The sequence below is a fragment of the Labrus mixtus genome, chromosome 4 (genome assembly GCF_963584025.1).
Source record: "Labrus mixtus chromosome 4, fLabMix1.1, whole genome shotgun sequence".
Lineage (NCBI taxonomy): Eukaryota > Metazoa > Chordata > Actinopteri > Labriformes > Labridae > Labrus > Labrus mixtus.
The window spans coordinates 24,740,890-24,763,625 of NC_083615.1; the positions used below are offsets into that span (position 1 = coordinate 24,740,890).

Genomic DNA, 22,736 nt, shown 5'->3' on the forward strand with positions numbered 1-22,736 from the left:
ACTCGCCCCACCTCCCCTCCCCTCGCCTCCAGACCCACCTCACACAGCCTCTCTTTCGCTCTTTCTCTCTTCTCTTCCTGCCTCTACAGTTTGTAATAGATTAGAAGAAGATGAGCTGCTTCTGTCTCTGGCTGCTTATCCTTCCCTCCCTCTCTGTCTCCTGCCTTCCCTCCCTTTTCCTCTTGTCATGCTCCTGACAGCAACAGTTTCTGAGAGCCCATCTGGTCTTTTGTTCAGTCCCCCCTCCATTTTTAATTCATCTAATTTTTTTTTCTCTTCATCTGTATTTCTTGGTTTTACCATCTGGACAAGGTCCCATGAATTTTACTGACCACTACCTCATCCTTGAGCATTATACAACCAAAACATTGTAAGCAACTTTGAAATATAGCAAAAACTTCTCCTTGAGTAACATCTGATTTTAACTGCCTTAATCTCACATAGAACTAAATGTACCCACATGGTTATGTAAATCACTTCCAATAACACCTTGGTAGGTAAGTATGGAACCATGCTGTAAAAAGAGCAACATCATTTTAAGCAGTATTTTCTTCTTCTATGATGAGAAACTTTCCTCTACTCTTACCTCAGGTTTAACATTTCACTTCTCAAGGTGATGGATGGAGTCATCTCAGGTTTTACCAAATCTTCCAACAGCATCTTGTGTTTGCAAGTGATTGTGCAATACCACAAAATAACAGCTGTGATAAGAATGTGTGACGGCTGTCTAATTCTGCCTTCCTTTCCAACAAGCCGTAAAGAGTGTCTAATGGCTGGGAATGGCCAGTACGAAGCAGTCATGGGGACAGAACTTAACTCTCTTTAGTTGCAGTTGTTTCACGTAAGAGCTAATATTCTACAGCATTTCAAGCTTATTTAGCCTTTTTAAGAAAAGGGCAATAAAAACTAACCTCATTGGTAAAACTCCATACAATGTGAACTCAGATTATGCTGGGAAGATGCTACTCAACCAAGTATGCGTAGGCCTTGAAACACAGGAAGTGTAAATCAACAAGACTTAAGTTAGCCATGCTAACAGCAATTTAAGGCTTATGCTAACATTTCATTTACAATGACGTTGAGAGTACAATTAAAACGAATAAGAGACAAAAAAGACGAAAAACAACGAAGACAAAATACATAGATTATAAGACCAGAAGAATAAGCAATATGCAGGTAACTACAGTTAATAACATTTACACTCATGAGTACAGTGAGCTGTGATCAAGTTTTTAAATTGACCCATAGTAACCATTGTATTGAGTTTGAATGTGTTTTGTATTGTGTTCCAGGTGTGTGCAGCACAATAGGTGAAGGATGTTTTCCTAAAGTTCGTTTTTACATGTGGAACCGTTAACATCAGCCAGTCACTTGATCGAGTCTGATACTGATTATCAGCCCAGATTAATAAAGAAGTGATGTATGCTGGTAGATTACCCACAAGTGATTTATAAATAAATAGCAGCCAATGCCGTTCACGTCTAACTGTTAGTGAAGGCCAACCAACTTTATCGTACAGGATGCAATGATGAGTGGAATATTTATCACCAGTGATAAATCTGAGGGCGGAGTGATAAACTGTGTCTAATGATTTTAGGGTGGAGGCAGAAGCATGTCTATAAATGACATCCCCGTAGTCCAGAACAGATAGGAAGATGGCTTCAATTATTCGCTTTCTACTCACTAAGGGGAAGGTCACTTTGTTTCTGTACAAGTATCCAATTTTCTGTCGTAGTTTAGTGGTTAATGTATCAATGTGAAATTTAAATGAAAGGGATTGATCCAACCAGATGCCAAGATATTTATAATGAGGTACTCTTTCAATATTGTGACCTTCCAGAGTTGTTATATGCAAGTCATTGTCTGTGGTATTTCTGGCTCGTGTAAAGAGCATGTATTTAGTTTTCTCTGCATTCAGTAATAATTTTAAATCAAGGAGTGCATTTTGTAATTTGTGAAGTGCTTCTTGTAAAGTTTCCATTGCTAAGTGTGCAGTCTCAGCAAAACAATACAAAACTGTGTCGTCAGCATAGAGATGGGCCTTACAATTTGTAAATACAGAAGCAATATTACTAATATAGATCGTGAACAGCACAGGACCCAATACAGAACCTTGTGGAACCCCTTTTGATAGTGGTAAGTATTCAGAGCGATCAGATTGTACAGTCACACATTGCAATATATTAGACAGATAATTCTGGAACCATTTAAATGAAGAGTTGTCAAAACCAACATCATGTAGCCTCTGCAGGAGTATGGTGTGATCAACAGTGTCAAACGCTTTAGTTAAATCAACAAAGAGGGCAGCACAGTATTTCCCTTGATCAACAGCAGATACAATATTATTTATGACAAAGGTAATTGCTGATGTGGTGCTGTGTTTTTTTCTGAACCCAGACTGGTGAGGACTTAATACAGAATTTCTTGAAAGGAATGATTTTAGTTGATTATTGACTAATGTCTCCAGGATTTTAGAGAGGCTGGACAGTTTGGAGATCGGCCGGTAGTTGTTGAGTTTGTTTTTCTCGCCGCCCTTATGCAGAGGGACGATGTGTGCTGACTTCCAAACCTGAGGGACAACTCCAGTGGTGATTGAAAGATTAAAAATATAGGAAATTTGTTCCTTGATTAGAGGGGCACAGAGTTTTAAAAAGTACGGCTCTAGATTATCTTCTCCCCTTGCTTTCCTAATATCTATAGAGTGCAGAGCCTCCATTACAGCAGAGGAAGTGAAGGCCTGTATAGTAAATGTAGGGGAATGGTTGTGGGAAGTAGGAATATGAGCCAGCGGCCGGATATTAACAGTGTTTCCAGAGTACAATGTTTCAAACTGACTCCCAGAAGCAGTAAAATGGAGGTTAAAGGCACGGCAAATATCTGTTTTATTTGTTTGGCCTTCATTTAAAGTAACATAAGAAGGGAGAGATGGGGAGGATTTATTTTTTTTTATATTCACTGCTTTCCAGAATTTTGATGGGTTTGAAGAGCAACTAGAAATCAACTCCTGGTGATAAGAGGTTTTAGCTTTTCTCAGTGAATATGTGCATTTATTTCTGAGTTGTCTGAATAAAAGCCAATGGGCTGCTGTGCCTGTCTTTCTTGCTAATGCCCAGGCTTTGTCCCTTTCCTTTAAAAGTAATGATAATTCAGTGGAGAACCATGGGCTTGATCTATCTTTAACCCTTAACTTTTTAAAAGGTGCATGCTTGTCAATAATTTCAAGAAATGTATTTGTAAAATATTCAAGTGCATGATCCACATCAGGTATTTCAGATGTTTGACATATATTACTGTTCACAATGTCATTAAAAAACACCTGTTCATTAAAATTTCTAAAATTTCTCTTGAGTACAATCCTGGGCTTAGATTTTGCTAGTCTAGCACTCCTTATACATGCCAGAGGACAATGGTCACTGATGTCTAGGGAGAAGACCCCAGAGGCTGTAATTTTGTCCCTTCTATTAGTAAAAATTAGATCAATCAATGTTGATTTTGAGGGATCTTTCAAATTAGGTCTAGTTGGTTCAGTTATGATCTGTGATAGATTTAGATTGTCACACATCTCCTTTAAGCTCAATGAATCATTTGACAACCAATTGATTAATAGCACTGGGAAAGCTACTATGCTTCTCTTTGCATACGGCTTATGTTTACTGTACCATGTTAGCATGCCAAAGTTTGTATCATAAAACTAAACATGAAGAAGGCTACAGGCTGATTTTTTTTACAAGGAAAGAACCTTTAACTTTTGCACTAAAGAAAACAAATGAACTAACTACAAATCATTTCATGAATACAATTGCATCATAATAGATAAATAAATTTTTTATTTTTTTTTTATAAAAATAAAATCACAGCAGTTTGTTAAACAGTCATTGAGATATTTTCAATTTAGTTGAAGTAATAGTTGAAATATTTGATTGAACAACAGAGAGACTCTTCCATCATTTGAGCCATGGCTAAAAATACCCGAAGACAACTTCCATAAGATCCAAAAACACAATGCCTTTCACACACAATGATCTTTACATACATGTGTAGGAAAAGGAAGCAGTTGACCTCACTGTGAAACAAGACGCTGAGGACAATAATCCACTACTCCCAGTGGAACCAGCCCAATCTTAACTTCCTTTAGGCTTTACTGAACCTTTGTTTTTGGACAAATGGAAGATTTTTTGCAATAGGTCAAATGGTTTCACAATAGAAAACCCAGATGGTATAGCCTACAAAGAAAGAGAGTTTTTAGATTTGTATCAAAGAAGACATTATATATTTCACAGAGGTAGTTGTGTGACATATATTCAGTATTCACAGATTAAGTGATGAATTCACACCCACCCATAATTTATACAGAAAAACAAGTTGAAATGGAAAACACAGCATCAGAATGATTCACACTAGAGATACAAACCACTTCCTGTTTTAGCTGTTGCCATGGTGACACATCTGAAGCAATACAAACAAGCTTGTTTATAGCCTTTGAAACCATGTCAAGGTTGTATTAACCTGTATTTTGTATTGTTGCATTGTTTTGTATTTTTTCTGTAAACAATCAGCACATGACATGCACAGCAATAATAAAGTTAAACTTACCTTGCCCTCTGTTGATAATATTTTATTTTATTTTATAATTAAGACTTATAATAATAATTTTGATACATAATCAAAAGTAGTTTAAAGTCCAATAATTTGGTCAAATTGAAAACAAAAATCAAATTGGGGGCAGTGAAATTCCGAGTTAATAAGAAATCGAGTGTGAGACTGAAAGAAAGTTAAAGAGTCTCTAAATGATTATCCAGCAGGAGTTTTTTTCCTTCTCAGAACAATGTCTGTCCTAGTTTCTCTTCCTGGTGAGACAATATTGACCCCAAGACAACTCACTAACCAATAGTCTGGTCAATGTGTAACATTATCTGTGATTGATGAAGCTAATTTTTAACAGCTGAATTATTTACACACAGTCCCATGGAGGCTGGCCTATTACAAGAGTAAACCGTAAACACTTGAGCAAGACAAAATGCACAAATCCATCAATCACTGCCAACCTATACAGGACACATGTTGACTATATAGCTGAACTTATGTTTGAACTTGAATGTGGGTCATTCGAAATAAACACAAGATACTGATACACCCTAATTAAGGGATAAGCGTTGAGTGAAGGCTTCCCTCATCCAAACCCCCCCAGATGCCCTAATGATAAGATATATAACTTAACTTATGGCCCGTAGTTGCAAACGCACCCAAAACAGGCCACCTTCAACAGAAGAACTCACATCTTGCAAAGAGCTTTAGTTTTTGTTGCTTTTTGGTAAACCCGGTTGAGGTTAAGGTTGCTTAGAAGTTCCGTTAAATATGAATAGTTCCATTTCCTCCCTCTAGATGAATTTGGGACCACTTTACTAACTTCCCTGTCTTTCCTCCCTGACAGCAACAGTTCTGTCCTGTCCTTTGCACACTTAATCTCCTCTGTTAGACTTTCCCTTTCCCATACAACACCAACCAACTAAGACAAGAGACACCCCTAACCATTTCCTAATAAACAAAATTACTAACCTCGCAAGCATTTCCACCAAATTGGCACTCCATCAACTGACAATCTAAGTAATAGTCTTAACTGTAAAAAACACAACTCTATCTTATATTGAAGCCCAGACTTTTCTATCTGTATTTTTATTCAAGTGTCAAGTGACTTGAAGAAAAGAAGTTACCTCAAACCACCCTCAATGAGTTAACAACCAAGGTGCAGGATTATTATCTGTGACGTTACAGCAGCATAAAAAAGAAAACAGCTGTGTAATGGGTATGACTGAACCCTAAATTAAACATCAGACAGCTGAGTCAGCCGATATATCCAGAGAAAAAAAAGGTTTCCATTATGGTTACTCAGTGAGGACACACACATGCATCAGACGTCCTCGTGGCTGGTAATCCTTGTGGTATGGCAACCACTCAGCATTCCTTTTTAGTCAGCGCGTCATTTCCCTCCGACCAGCACAGTTACTGGAATGTGACTAGAAGAGACTGCAAGATATCCATATACGCACAGAGGTGGATGAAAGCAGCCATCGCTGCCTAAACATCCAGTCAATACGAGTGTGTTTACAGATGTGGTGTGATGGTGACAACTCAATGGTTTTCAGTTGCTGGTGCCTTTGTGCAATAATGGATGGTGACAATGATAACATAAAGTTACCATACATTTCATTGTGTTTCGCCACAATAAGAAAAGGAAACATTTTTTAGACAGATGTGTCTTCCATTTATGATTCCTGTGACGACTTTGTGTTAACTATTAACCCAGTTTTCTCTCTGTGCCGAAGGTTTTTAACTGTTGAGGGAGGTTGTCAGCAATACCTTTATTCATCCTAACTATGGGCAAAGACAACCAATACTTAATTTAAGAATGAACAACATTTATTAGGACTGGTAATCACTAAGGCATAGCAAGATATGAGTACTTCACATGGGAGGACCTGCACCCAGAAATTGGGATGGCCAAGAGAAGAATATGAGCTTGCAAATGCTTTTGACCAGGATGTAGCTAGTGCCAGTAAAGACTCAACCAATACCCACATGTCTGATTTGAACCAATGTGAATCTATATAAACACATGATGTGGTTGAGTCGAAATTCTATGAACCAGAACCAAAAAAAAAACAGGCTGCTATTTTTTAAAATGAAACAGCAGACCCGGAGTTATACCTAAAGTAACTTTGCACACAGAAAATACTGCAACATAGAGATGTTTTTCAGATGTGTTGATATGAATTAACTATATTTATGTAGGGACGATTCACTGGACCTTTAAGTGGCCCAGTAGTTTCTGTGGTCATGTGCGGTTGGAGTTTTCATTAATATTTGACAGATCTGCCTAAACCTGGGATGTCTCAGCCTGAGTGAGCTATCCCGGCATCAAGGGAGCATGACTGGAGTGCTTCAAAAAGCCGGGCTTTGTGCAATGAAAACAACGAAAGGCCTCGTTTGAGTTTGGGTGCTGGGACAGCCGAGCTGGCGTGTTTGGACAGTGAGTGTCATAGAGAGCTGTATAGAGCCATCAGGAATGCCCTGTGTCATCCCTGAGCTAGGTCCTATACTCTCAGTCAGCTAGGTGATGAACCACCTGTAACATGTAACTTCACAGGTGAAATATGCAGATGCCATGCAGTTTCTGGTTGATCAACATGTGCTTCCTCTCAGAACACAGGAAACAGGAAGCCGTCAGTTGAGCCCTAAAGGAAGCATTTTAAGGGAAATGACATCATGGTTTTGACTAATGAGAAGGAAGTGTGAGTACGAGATGTTATTTCATGGCAGTCTGCATTTTTTTTTTAAGCTTCAAGTTTTAACAAGGAGGCATCAGCTTGTTTTAAGTTACAGGGTACTGCCAACTTTTCTACTTTAAGGGCATTGACATTAAGAGCCAGTTTCTCCTTCTCAGTAATAACATGGTGGAATTAATAGTTAAAAAGAAAAAAAGACTGATGAAATATCAAAGGTGACTGAATGGTAGAGTGCTGGTGGAGAGGGGAAAAGAGGAGACCAGAGGAAATCCTGCCAACAATGGTTGTACAAACTTGAGCGTGAGATAATGTGGATGAGAGCAAGCCTCTCACCAATCCTGATGATCATTCACAAAGCCAGTTCACACATAGAACCATCTGTCTCCCTCTGTACGAGACCAGACAAAATGAGACGGCGAGGGATCCTGAGGCTGCGTTATCAAATTTAAATTGAAGATTACTGGATGATTCAACTACCGTGTTCATTTTGAAATCAGACAAATTAATCAAAAATTCTTCCACAAATATTTTATTTTCAATAATGGAGCAAATCCTTAGCCCTTCCAACTCTTCCCTGCTTGACACATTGTTACATAATTACTGAGATTATAAAACATCAATGAATATAAAAAAAAAGGGAATAACAAAGGGCGGGGTGCACCTCATGCCACCACCCTGTTTTTATCTGATCAAGATCTGTTTCTAGCTCTTTATTGAGTGTATAAAAAGAAACCTCAGACATGGACTTCAGTCACTGAGTCTGCCTCTGCTGTTTAGAAAAACACCTTCATGAGACGCCGGATATGAAGGACATCCAAATATCAGCACAATAGAATTGCACACTCGCCCACTTTGGTCTCCATAGCAACTGCCTCCATCACCCTGCGCCGTGCTGCGTGTCCGTGAGTCTGACCTACACACCAGCCCGAGCCCAAGCTCTGTCTTCAAGACCCTGCGCACAGTTCATCAAAAGCAAATCTGATGCCTTATGTCTGGCGACGCTCTTATCCAGCCATTATACATAACAAGATTGCCGGGCGGAGATTGGCGGCTGGCAGGCGTAAATGTCAGACTGTGACAGGAGAGCCAAGGAAATGTCAGTGTGTGTTTTGGTGCATTTTGCAGAGCTGATATTTGGAAGGGCATTGTTCAACCGCTCTGCTTAACTTCTCCATTTCAGCAAAATGAGGTGCAGCAGGTCCAGTTTAATAAAGGAACATGATTTCACCATCTAAGCATAGGGAACAAACCAGGAGGCATATTTGAAGAGAAAAAGGCACCAACAGCAACAATAGTGTTTTTCAGCATACATATAAGGTCTGAAGGATTTTGCACAGCCTTATTAGGGGAGGGCTAAGGTAGTACAAGAACATGAGAGAACCTAGGAACAATTCTAAGAAAATTGAAACCACATTTTGAGCACTTGAACACTGATTTCCTGTCAAAGTGCAGAACCTGCCATCTGATCTAAAGGTGCTAAAAAGCAGAAAATGCTTACCCAAAGTGTAAATACACTCATTTGCATTAACTTCCTGTCAATTTTTGTTTTTCTATTTTTAAATGCAGCTGGGCGGCTGTGGCTCATTTGGTAGAGTCGTCACCCCTCCACTGGAAGGTCGAGGGTTCAATCCCCAGCTGAGCAACATGTCCGATGTGTCCTTGGGCAAGACACTTTGCATTGCTCCCGCTGCTTCAGTGGATTAGTGTTGTACTTACTCTCTGATGAACGTCGCTTTGCATAAAAGCGTCTGCTGAGTGAATTGTAACATTGTAAATGTGCTTTGACGGCAGCTCAAACATTGGTTTTGCCATCTTAAGCAGTTTCAATTTCAGCATTGGCCCTGACCTCAGGTGGATCCATGAAGTGAATGTATCTCTTCCTGGCAGCTGGTGAAGTTGTGCTCACAGATAAAGACTCAGCAGTTGGATTAATAGCACGGCTCACCGAGCAATAACACATTTATATTCAATAAGGAGGAGATAAGGGGAAGAGAGGGATAAGACTGGCAGAGAGCAGATGATGTCAGATGGTGGAATTAGGCTCCAATGTTATTTAAAAATACAAAACAAGATAAAAGTGATGAAAAACAAATGTGTACAGTGATATTTCACCAACAAACATAATGACAAAAACTGCAAATGAACATCCCTGACTCCTGCCCACATTGTTGTTTGGTGATTATGACTCAAGCTTCAGTTAAAGGACACCGTTTTGTTCTCCCCTTCCTCACTTTTTATTTGAATGTACCTTCTATCACTACGGCAACCAGCCCTGTGGAAGGTGTGTGTGTCTGCGAATGGCTAGCTGAACAGTGAGCATACTGTAGGAAACAGCTGGGCTGTGCCAATTGCCTGTACCCTCCTCCCCATGTCTCCCTCCTTAATGCAAAACGCACACATCTCTATGTGACACCACAGCAACCAGTGAACAAAATGTCCTTGCTCCTCAGTCAGTTTAAAGTGTTTAAGAGAGTGAAGAGATGCAGTAAAAACAGGAGAGCTGGGGGGAAAAAGGCAGTTAGTAAAGTAACTGTCTCAGGGATTTTTTATTACAGCTCTATCTCTAGTAGCATGAAATATGATTGCACTTTCTCTACCTGGATTTTTACTCCACTCACCTTTGTTCATTTACATTCTGAATAAACATGTAAAAAACTACAATGTAGTCGTGTTGTAAAATAGAAACACAAATTGGAGTCAAGAAGAAGACAGAGATCATGACTTGCTCATTTCAGTCACTTCATCTGTTAAAAAAAAAGAAAACGAACTCAGCTCATGCAAATCTGGGATAAGCCTTGTCTGACTGGTGCTGATACATATGTAAACAGCTGTGCTGCCCACGCTAACAGCAAAGATAAACATCTGCCAACAGAGGCTGACCTGTATACTCAGCCCAGCAAATTATCCTAATTGGCCTCCATGAGCAAATTTATCATGTAATCTCATTAGGTTCTAATTAAATAGAAAATACACACACAGAAATATATCTGAAGTTTCCCGTGTAGCTGGGTAACATGAGGAATGGAGGTGAAACGTGTTTTAATGGACGGCACAGACGAGTCAAGGTTGAACAATGTGTTTTATTGGCATCTAAGGAAACAAAAAACTAAACAATTTTATTTTATGTTGTGCACACATGGACTTGAAGAATTGGTTTTCAGCGATGTCAAAGCCTCTGTTTGAAATAAGTTAAAACATATTAACATGAACATTGTAATACTTTTGGAAGTGGTCTGAACTCTGGTCGTCTTAGAAGTAACTGCAATAGAGCTGATGTCAGTAATAAATATCTCAGACCAATGAACATAGGTTTTACAGTTCATAGTGACTTTGAGCAGATGCACTGGGAATTAAAAATAGAACCTGAACTAGAGTAACCACTTTATATATACAACATCAGGGAGACATAACAGGATTTGAGATGCTCCATTATCTTGGTAATATTTGGCAGCACTGCTCGACTCTGCCATCAGCAGAAGGCCAGTGTAACACCACCATCACAAAGCCTGGTGATTATGTGAAGTGAGCCACAACAGAAGTTTATACTATGTACAAGCCTTCATCCAAGCACGGACAGGAATCCATTTTTTAAAGATCTTTCTGGTTGTGAAATCACACTCCAGACTTTATCATGAAGGTTTTTTTTTTTTTTTTGTTTAGTCATTATCTTCTCTTACATATAGCAATCTCAATTCTTTTGTTTTTCAGGCTAGAGCCATGCGTTGTGGTTTTTCTAAGTTCGCGCGGAATTTATCAAGAAACCGCGAGGCTAACTCGTCATCGACCAGCCGTCCGTCACTGGAAAGTGTAACTGTCATTAGCTGCAGGGTGCGCAGGGTCTGGTCCTCCTCGCACAGTCGAAGCTCAGACCTGGAGGTCCCGACGGCGAGGATACACGCCTGAGGGGGGTTGATCACGGCGCTGAAGCCGCTGATACCAAACATCCCGAGGTTAGATATACTGCCAGAGAGAGTAATAGAGAGAAGAGGGAGGAAGGGAAGAAATGGAGGAGAGGTTGCATATAAATACATGATAAGCAGGGGAAAAACATGCATAAAAATCAACTAAGCAGACCTAATGATGGTACTAAACCAGCGTCTTAGCACAAAAACATTATCTCAAAGAGCGAGTGCATTACAAATGAGAAGGTGAAATAGGCTCAGAAATGTCATTGGCCAAGAACATTGTATGTTACAAATAGAAATCTGATCGGTAATGATTTGCACGGCAGCTTCAGCCTCCAAATGTCTCCCAAAATGTGGTGAACAGTGAACAAGACCGACCCGAGGGCAGGTTCCTGTTTGCCTTAATGAGAAATGTAGCTTAGGGGGATGGCGATACAGATAGAGGGAGGGTGTACACATATATATATTCTCAGGAGGACGGAGAGGGTTACATCTCCATAGGAATTCATCGCTCCTGCCTGACACACAAACCCCATTTATGTCTCAATGACACCATTAATTCTAATGAGCTGAAGAGCCTCGCTCCCACATTTCTGCAATTGATGGCACGGTAACTGATGGCACTTGTCGCCCCGGACCACGTTCAGTTCAGGCCCTCGTGAGATGTAGAATAATGCATAATGTATTGAATATCTGCCAAACCGGATTTCAGTCATAGTGGCGGAAATTTACGATGGCTATCTGATTGCTAAGCCACAAAGGAAATTGTGAGATAGAATCAAGTGCAATGAAAGCACCAGTGTTTCCACATAGATTAAAACCAGCACACTGAATTGAGAAAATGGACAGTTTATATTAAGAAAATAAGAAGAATGTTGAGTTTGGTGATATTATGCCTCTTTTATAGGCTTTTTCTACTATAACTAAATAATGACATCTCATGTTTACCTGAATGAGCCTCCCTGGTACTCCTCAGGTAGAAGTTTCCCATCCCGGGCCTTCTGGGCCAGTGCCTATGGAAATATGAAATATAAAAAGTGAAATATAAACAGTGCTGAAAAAAAGGAAAACAATCATGTTTAATAGAGGACAAACTTGTCTCTGACATGTCCATGGGAAAGAAAGGCATTAATACATGGAGTAATATAGATAAAAAAACAGCACAATACTTTACAGTTACACGGTTGAGTTCAGTTCAGTACGTTATAACCGAGCTGTACCCTTCTACTTTTTTGGTTCTGGCGGGGTGCCAAGCGTACCGAACCGACCCTAAAGGGTGGAGCTAGACACACCGCAGTCCGTTGATTGTTCAAATGAAATTTCACTCCTCTTAGTAAAGGACAAACACAAAATGCACCATGGATAAATATCCTGTAGATTTAGAGAGTTATTTTAAGGCTGCCCCATGGACAACCTCAGAGATGCAGACCTTCCTCGATCTTTGTTTACTGTTTCTTGTTCTTTTTTGAATTTATTGGCTGTCTCCACTATGTCGGGTGTGATTTAGTGATGTGTTAGGGTACAGTTGGCTATGTAAACTCAAGCAAGATCAGGCTTTACCGTACCAAACTGCACCAAAACCAAACCTAACCGCTTGGTGGAAACGGGGCAGTGGGCATGCTAACAGTCAATGTGGAGCATGTGTGTTTTTCTTTTTCACCACAGTAGTTTAGTCATTAGGCATGCTAACATATGCTAGTTAGCACAACAAAGAAAATACTTATGAGGTTTGATGATAATGTCATAAGTTTAGCTGAGTTCTAGTTTCTGAGAAAAATTGATTTTGATCTCAGGGTAGTAGATGTCAGAAGATCGTCATTGTACTCTTACATTTCTACACGAGAGGAACCACTGCGGTCACAAGTGCTACGTCAGAAGAATGTCTGCAAAATATGGTGGTCAAACCAGAGACAGACTATTCATTTATACTATCACAAGCAGCTCAAAAAGTATAAAGACTTGATGATCATAACTTCCGAGTACAAATAAGCACCACTTAATCTGATAACAGCTTCCATGCTAATGATGATCAGTTCAGCCACGGTAACCAATCTTGTCTATCCTGACAAGTCAACTAGCCACAACAGACTTCAGAACAATTCTTCACAAGAGCTAAAAGCCTCTAAGTCCCAGTTTTATATCATTCACACCTTCTGGTAAGAGGCCACAGGGGCCAATTCTATAATATCATGTTCTAAAAAATGATTAAATGTCCGATAGCGAGCACTGAGATAAATGGAAACTATCAGACTGTGCATTGCTAAAATGAAGAAAGGGAATTGCCAACAACCCAGAGGGGAGGATGAGACATCTGGCGGGGAAAACTAACACATTATTGCAGACAGGTTCATTGAATTCATGTTCAATCAGAGCATGAATGAGAGCGACACCATTGGAGGAAACACAAGCTAACTGTCAATAAAGACAGAAGTATGTTGGTATCATGTCTGCTGTTAGAATGCATGGACAGCATCCACTAGACCTTCAATGGACTATCACTGTGACACAGATCAAGTATGCTCCTTTTAATCTGTATAAGCTATAAAATAAAGAGTGGAATACTATTAAAAAGATATTGTTAAATGGCAATGCATCTTTTTTTTTTAAAGCTTTTCCTGCTAGATGAGCACGATGTCTTTATTCAACCTGAGCTGCATTTAAATTGAAACGCTCTCAAAGGTTAACGCAGGGACACAGCCAACACAGAAAGTGGAGAGATGACTCACAGGATCACGAAACACAGTGGGACATGGTGGGCACATTAGAGATAAGAGTTTTCAGTATAAAGCAGTCTCATGAACCACTCCATCACATCAACAGCCAGCGGCAACCTCTCTTGGCTTCATTCTAACCACATGTTGATTTTAATTTGACAATAATAAGGACTTGCAAATGTGGATTTAACTCAAGGCAGCAGCATGACTACACTGAAGTCAGTGGGTGGGAAGGCACCTTTTGAAGGCTTAAGTGGACTGCTTACAGTGCCAATGTTTCATAGAGCTGCTGCTGTTGTGGTGTGCATGTGTTATAGTGTGGTGGGGATGTATTCTGCAGTGGTTGGATTTCCAAGCACCAACTGACACTGTATTGTTTGACTTTAAGTGTTGAAAGTTATTAACAAGAAGAACATACATTATCGAAGGCACCACGATGTGTTTTCTTTTGTCCACAAAGGGGCACGACTATGTTACTTTACCAACCTTTCAAAAATACCGCAGGAGAGGAAAGAGATTTGAACTTTCAGATTACACCTGCAGACACTTTTACTTGTGAATTTTGACTTGTCAAAGTTAGCTGCAGTCATGGCACTCAATACTAACATGTATTCACATCAAACTAACACATCATTCTGAATACATATCACAGGACACGTACAATGACACCAAAACCAAAATATGCATTTAATGACAAAGCAATTAATCAATTAATCTCAGTTACTACACTGAAAAACACTGCCACAGTGTAAAACTATTTTTGATGTTCTCATGGTAATATATTCCAAAAGATTACGATGTAAAAAACGACAACTATGTAAAAAAGGATTGATGCTGAGTGAGAGGAAACAGATAGAAACAAAAATGAAAGAGTTTAAACAAATAACAGAAACATCAAACAAGGTTAGATTACATGATGGTGTTTGACAGTCTGTACTGAATTTACTGTAATTTATGTAACTTGGCCCACACTCTACACAACATGTTGGAACAATTGCTCTGGGTTTTCTTAAAATGTGGCAGACATTCCATTGGAGTCATGTTATTATTTAAGGATCCACTACCTTTAATGCCTTTTATTGTTTGAGTACCACAAAAACACAGAACGTTTAGTACCGTTATATATGTTAACCACTCAGGTGATTGTGTGAAAAATAAATCAACGTGTACATTTCATTTTTACAGTTGCTTCAAAACAGCATTTTGAAGCAACACATCATTCCCATCAGCACTTCAGCACCATGTTCAGTCACAGTTTGTCTAACATTTACAGTAAAGCATGAGTGTGCAAAAGAACAAACAGACCACACCTCAGACCAACACTTAGGAGCAACCACATCTAATACAAGATCTGTGCGCACCAATTGTGCCGTTACGGCTTTGTCATAAATGCTGCAATCAGAAGAAAATGAGTCTAAAAACTAAATTACTCGCCCACTTTCTCCCTCCCTCTCTCACCTAAGCACACCGACAATCACAGGCAACTTGTTTCATATATAATCACTGCTGTTGTCAGGTTAAACCATACACTGTGACTTCTACCACTTATTAAAAAAAATATATAAATGAAGTCCCTTTCCTATTATCTAATCTAACAGCTACACCAACCTTACTCATTTCTCTTCCAATGTTGTTGGTAATAGCTGTTAATGAGTCTTTGTATCTTGGATGATATGACAGGACTAAAAATAAGCTCGAACATTTGGGTAAATGACACCTGAGTCACATTATGATCAGTTAACTATCTGTTTGCATAGCACATGTCTTACTTTCATGAAAAAGGGGTCATTAAGACCAATCATCATGTTTATTTCTGTACATTCATATGAGACATAAGATTACATGTCTGTCCCCATCTGCTGACAGTGATTAGGACAAATAGCCGGCCATTGTTGCTATGTTCTCCATCTGTGGCCAGTTACAGCTGAGACCTGCAACATGACAACCCAAAAAGGAAACTATCCCAAATACAATCAGCCAGCTACAGTCCTATCAAGCATGTTTGAAAAAAAAAAAAACAGCTACATCTACTCTATCTGATGCACAGGGGAAAAGAAGCTCCTTTGTATGTGATAAAGTCAGAGCCAGAATGTGAGGACATCTGTACATACGCCCACAGTGTTTGTGTTCCCATACAGCTGGGTTGAGTTCAGGTCTCCAGTCCCTTATCTATTTTCAGGTACAAATCAACAGCATGTCTTCACCTGACGTGACACACTGAAGGTACCTATAGCTCAGAGTCATAATGTTCCATGGCAAAGAAAGCATGACAATAATGCACACTCGAGAACCCTCAGGATAAGTAAACCATGAGATCAAACTTTAAAACATTCCTCCTACCTTGGCACCAGCTGAGATCTCCTGGACTCCTTTGTTCGCAGCATCCTTGATTATGGGGGTGATGAGGCCTTTGTCTGTGGCCACTGCGATTGAAATATGGATTGAATCAAGCGCCCGGGGTCCATCCCCTGACCAGGTCACGTTCACTTCTGGCATCTCCTACGGTAAAAAGTCAGAGGTCAGGTCATGTTCTAATAGATACTAACGGATGAATAATCTTGAGGAACAAAGAAACACAAACGTTTGACTTGCTTTGGTAATGTACTGCCTTGTAATGTTAAGCAAATCAAAGTGTGATACTATACAATAACATTTCATTTCTTTAATATGTGCTGGAGCATGCACATGAATCAATTATGATGGCAGGAAATGTTAGAAACTCCTGACTCAATTAAGTGCCGAATGATTACAATGCATACATAATCAGAGAATTTGATATGGACGCGTCTGCTGTGGTGAAGACTCTATGACAAAATATCATTATTTTCCACCATGCGTTTAACAACACAATATTTATGTTGAGTAAGGAACAGAAACATTTCATCTACCTACAGCAGTAAATGTCACAGTACCCACTAGCTGTCATCAGCAGCCGCATCCTGATGTTCTCAGGTCATGTCAGGGTAAAGTATTGCTGCTCTTGCCAATTTTCAGACGTTACAGTATCACACAATTCAATAATTTCTAAGATTTGTGCAATCCAAAGAGGTACTTTGGCTGTGTGAGAATGTGTACATTAAAAAAAAAAAAAGTATCTGGACTGTGACAGAGACATGCTTATCTCTGGCATTAACAACTCACATTTACTGGGACATGTAACCATTTTTGTTCCACATTCCTCACATGTACTGTGACACAGGTTTCTCAGCTGCTGGCTCTCATGTAGCAGTGTTTCATACATATCTTCATGCAGTATGTATGGTGTCATGTTGCGCTCCCATGATGTCTGGAACATGTTAACACGTACAGCCAAAACATATAGTGCAGCAGATAAAGATTTACATTATAAGTAATAAAGATAAATGTTGTTCTTATCATATGCTGCTGACACAGTCCAGGCTACAATAACTCAATTACCAGAGGACTGACTGTTTTTAGTCGCACTCCATACATTTCTCAAAGCATTCTCAATGTGTACCTTTCTAAATGGCATTCATAAAAACAGAAAAACAAGTGTGTGTCTGCATTTCCTGAAAAGTGCTAATGGAGATGGTTGGTTTATGAAATTCTAAAAAAATGTCCATCAACAGAGAATATCGTTTGTTCTAATAATGACACTTGATGGCGGCTCAGTTGGTAGAGTTGGTCATCGGTGGGGGTTTGATCCCCAGCTCCTGCAGCCAGATGTCCGATGTGTCCTTGGGCAAGAAACTAAACCCAAGTTGCCACCGCTGCTTCGTCCGTGGTGTATAAATGTGTATGACTGGAATTAGCGAACACTGATGGACACCTTACATAGCAGCCTCTGCCATCAGTGGGTGTTACGGTATGAATGGGTAGGTATGAGCTGAGGTGTATAAGCGCTTTGAGTAGTCAGAAGACCAGAAAATAAATATACAAGCTCAAGTCCATTACATTTACAAAAGAAAAATGGTAAATTTGGTGGCAAGATAATTTTACCTTGTCACCTACTTATAGTACGAACTACAGATTTCTGTGTCTGCAGGTTTTTTAAGAATTTATAACAGAGCAGTCAAACAAAGATTCTGAGGAATACTTACTTTGAGTGTAACAGCAGCCGCCTTGATAACGAAATCATTAACAGACACTTTGATTTGTTCTGAAAAGACAAAGAGGAAACAGTCTGTGAGCCCAATCAAGCTCTAATAACAATCAACATAACAGGTTTCTGCTTATTGCTCTGAAAAAGGCTTTAAGATAGCTGGATAGTTGTTTAGACTTGGCCCTAGCTACAGTATGGCCAAAGACACATATAGATATAGGGCATTTTAATGTACAAGAGGGAAGAATAAGTGATACGATACATTCTTTCAGTTAGAGGGAAAAAAAGACAAAAAAAAGACCTAGTCCAGCTGATCAGAATCAGTCTCTGCATATAGACTCAGTCAAAAGCATTTGCTCTGCTCCCAGCTCTGTGTCAGATACCAGAGGACCCGGAGGGCTGGGCATCACTGCCAACTTTAACCAGCGTCGGCCCGTTTAGTGCAGCACCAGACGGTTATGAATGCTGCGAGAGGCATGATTAACGTGCTAACCGTGAAATCGCACTGCTCCTGAACAAAGAGGCCCCGCAAAAACAACCGGGGGAGAGAGAATCCCTCAATACACACACAAGCTCGCTAATAGGTTTGGAATGGCCGTCCCATTTCCTACGCCACAGAGACAGGACCCAGAGAGATTTGCAGCTCGTTTGACAGCTAGGCAAAGTTACCGCTAAATAAAGCCAACCATCAGATAGTGTGTTGAACCAAATGTTTTAAAAATAGAAAGCGTCAATACTATATCAACATGAAAACAGTCTTAAGTAAGCACGGCTTACATTTTAGGGATGCATTACAGGCAGCCGTTAAAAACAGCTTCTTTCTTCGCCTTAAGTAGCAATCTGTGGAAAAATGACTGTTGTGACACGTGGACATAGTTCCCTTTCTCTGGTTGTGGTATGAAACAACCTTCACCAGACATATCCTGAGGGGGTTTCACAAGCAGCTGCGGTTAGCTGTATAACAGTTGCTAGGGAAGTCTGAGGCTGAAAATGTTTCTGTCCAAACACGAGGAAGAGCCCGCTTGTACTGTACAATATTTATTAGTCAACACTCGAGTACAGTGCCTTCCTTAGCGATTCAATAAGGACGACTGAATGAAAACTGAAAAGTGAAAGTTCTTTTCATCTAGCTCACACATGGCCTTTTCTTAAAAAGGTCAACGCTTTTCATCATGATTTTGTCTTATTACTGTCACTTATTACGTAAGGTGCATCAAAGGTCAAGCATTCTTAACTGATCCATTTGAAACATTTGGAACCAGAGATAATTGATTACTCCAGTAGAGTGCTTCACACTCCTGTAAGCACAAAAACAGATACTTCAATGAAACCTCAATGTTATTATAAAAAAAAAACATGTCAACCAAAGTTTGAGACAGAAGATGAAATATTTAGCCCTCTGAACTAGAGTGACGATTTCAAGTGAGCCAATGCAGCCATCCCATAAGACTTGAATGCCACATGTTTGACCACCTGTTGGTGTCTTATCAAGATGTGATCAGACTTGTATTAGTGGTGCGAAGAAACCAGATCTGATCAGTGTCAGATGTTGACGTCTCTAAGATCCCATCTGGTAATCGGCTTCTGGGTCTGATTCGGTTTATTTTCATTTTATTTATGTTGCATTTAGGTACCCGTTTACAACCTGTCAACTCCCACCAAACCACATGTATACTGAGAAACACAGGAACATGACTACCCTGACTGAGAAAACCTGTACCATAGCATCTTCAATGCAAAAAAAGGCTGTCCTCTTTGTCAAACCAGCAGTCATGTGAAAACCCTGAAATCAACATTGTCACAGAAAAGTTCCCTCCAAATGTAACTGTCAAACATTCAGACATGTTGGCATGAAAAGAGTAGTGCTAATACATACACTCTCAACACTAATATTTATATTTTTTTATACCTTTGGCCAAGTCTTTGCGGAGGTGCATGACAGCAGCCATGTCACAGTCAACAGAGGCGTACGCATGGGGGATTGTGGTCTTCGATTGCGTTAGTCTTTGAGCAATCACACGGCGGACATTTGTGGCTGGGATCTCTGTGAAAGTTCCCTGGGGGGGGGGGGGGGGGGGGGATAAAAAAAGAAGGGAAGTAAGTCATTATGAAAGGAGAAAAGGAAGTTTGGAGATGATCAAGGGGAACAACAACTTGTGATAAACGTAAGCAGCCATCACTCATTGGGGGAAATCTTTGAGCTGATCACATTTGTGTATTGTATTTATTTATAGATCCTGATGTTTGACGTCAGTGCTCACATTTAGCAGAAAGACCTACTGAGAAAAGTAAAATGACTCAGACACAAATCATAAGTGGGAAGATAGGCTGACTGTATCTTATCACATTTTCAACACTACCAAAGAACACTGCGGTATGTGGGGTTGTTCCTATGATCATGTATGAGTGTGAGACAGTGTTAGGAGTACTAACTGGTGCTCCTGGTTTCCCTGGTACAGAAAGAGGAGGTATGTTGGGTCTGCTGCCGGGGGGCGGAGGGGGTGCTGCCGAGGCAGGGACTGGACTCGGGGGAGGCGGGGCAGCTTCGGCTGTTGTTATTGTTGTTTTGGCAGCAGGGGATGTCTTCAGGAGATTCAATGCATCTCTGCAATAGTAACAAGATATAAATGATAAAATCATTTTAACATTTTAGACCACAATATGTAGATAATCATTTCATTTGAACGTCATCAGGCTGTCCAGAAACCAAAATATAAGTGATGACATGTGTAGTGGCAATTTCTTCTTGTGTGTCATATAAAAATTGTCACTTGTGTCATAGGAGCTAACCTGTTCGTTCCTGATGCGTGTCCACTTAAATATACTCACAGATCCGTTGTTTCACTTGATTTCTTATTTTATTTGTAATTCCACTTTCCAGAACAAATCCAAAATGAATATATCAAAACTCATAACAAAAGGTCACGATCAACAAACATTTGCTGTATGGCTCCTATATCTCCACCACAGTCCACAAACAAAAAACGATCTACCTTTTTCTCCCCACCTGTGCATCGCACCCAAATTAATTAACTTTTTATGGTTCTTTATGTACGTCTAAGATGGAATAGTTTACACTCAGTTTTATCGCGACGGAAATAGGAGTTCATTTCCATTTCAGATGACAGGGCGAGGAGAACTGATGTGGTTAGAAATAATTGGGCAACAAGCTGTAAAAACAACTGAACCGATACGGCAGGCAACACAACCACAGATTGAAACACACTGGAACTACAGTTCAGGAGGTCAGAGTGTTTTTTTATGTCTCGATAAGACCAAAACATTCAGGATGTTGAGAAATGTTTACGCTGAAAAATGTATAAGAACAAATGCTACTGAGCTTACTCAGAAGAAATACACTGCAGACTGTAAACCTGCCGTCTTGTCAAACTTATTTGGGTCCATATTTTCTGAATCATTCATGCAAAACCATCTTATGTACACTGTGCCTGTTAAACAGATTAACTATGCTATTTCAAGGGAAACTTGTATCCTTCTATTTGTCTTCACTTTCTCAAATTACTCATGATGGCCTTATTTTAACAGTGAAAACAACTTTTTTCCCTTCTTCATTAAAAGTGCAGTCCTTTATTTATTTATTTTTTTGCTTTGACCATTATATATGAATTTACAAGAGTAGAAAAGAAACACTGGCACAGCTCATGACAACAATGATTCATTATTCACCCGTTAGCTCCCACTTGGCCAGCCAGTTTTGTCTGGATTTTATTTGTGCCATGCTCCTAGGGAGAGGTAACTTTCGGTGATTCTCCAGAGGATTGGCGTCATGAGAATCATTTGCTAGTCACATTGCTAGTCACAAACAAACCCCGGCAGGGTAAGGCCGGGGCAGGATCAGGTGTCAGCTGCAGCTTATTCAAAACCTTGGTTTTTATTAACCTTCCCTCTGGCATGGACTCCCTTCATTTTCATACAGCATCTATTCCTGAGGCTAAACAATAAGATATCATAGACTCATTGCTGTTTTTGGTATGGATGCAATAGTGTTATCCTTGCATGGTTAAAAGACATATTTACATGTCTGATGGAGGTGAATTTTCCACTTACAGATCATCTAACGTCAAACTGAGGGGTTCTGTTTACCTCAAGCTTACAGTAGACCGCACAATGATTTGCCCTGGATTATTTATTTTTTTCACCCATCAATTTTGGTCGTAGCAGTGAAAGAGATGGGAGGGGCAGGTATCAGGTGTTCCTGCTTGAAGCTCTCTGGTTCCAGCTCAATGCACAGGGGTCCAACAACTCACACACATCCAGTCTTTTGTCTGGACCAGCTGCCTCTGACCTCACCGTGTAGCCGAGAACTGTCTGGGCCCCCCAGCTATTCTCTCCTCTCAGAGCTGCATCTTTTTCTTTTTTTTTTCCTCTAGCACAAGCTCCTTCCTTTCTCTGCATGATAGTGGTATTTGTTTGTGGTGGGACTGAGGCAACTTGGAAATCCCCCAGATAACCTGAGAGGACTACATTAATATGTATCTCATGATAACAGACCACCACATAACAAACAGGAAGCGCAACATAGCCGTATAAGTACAGAACATGCCAATAAAATACGAATAGAAGTAGCAAAATAGAAAAGAGAACATATTTTTTTTAATACTGGGTGTGTCTGAATGTGTCCTATAACCTCAGTGAGAGTGCATTAAGAAAATCAAAAGGAAGTCAAGAGGAGACTACAGTGGGCATTTGGCAATTACACCATAGATACCTTTTGTGTAGCTGGCCATGTGCTATTCACACCAAACATTTA

At 39.9% G+C, this 22,736-nt stretch overlaps 1 protein-coding gene across 1 annotated transcript in view; it reads right to left on the reverse strand.

Annotated features, from left to right (window-relative positions):
- Positions 1 to 10,343: 10,343 nt before the first annotated feature.
- The window catches only part of pdhx (pyruvate dehydrogenase complex component X), a 30,172-nt gene continuing 17,779 nt past the window's right edge, over positions 10,344 to 22,736 (reverse strand). Inside the window, exons 6-11 of the mRNA XM_061036575.1 lie at positions 20,399 to 20,570; positions 19,875 to 20,022; positions 17,964 to 18,022; positions 16,243 to 16,401; positions 12,137 to 12,201; positions 10,344 to 11,243 (exon numbers count right to left, since the gene is read on the reverse strand). Of these exons, the coding sequence (XP_060892558.1) occupies positions 10,988 to 11,243; positions 12,137 to 12,201; positions 16,243 to 16,401; positions 17,964 to 18,022; positions 19,875 to 20,022; positions 20,399 to 20,570 (859 nt within the window). The 3' untranslated portion in view covers positions 10,344 to 10,987. The remainder of the gene's footprint in view (positions 11,244 to 12,136; positions 12,202 to 16,242; positions 16,402 to 17,963; positions 18,023 to 19,874; positions 20,023 to 20,398; positions 20,571 to 22,736) is intronic.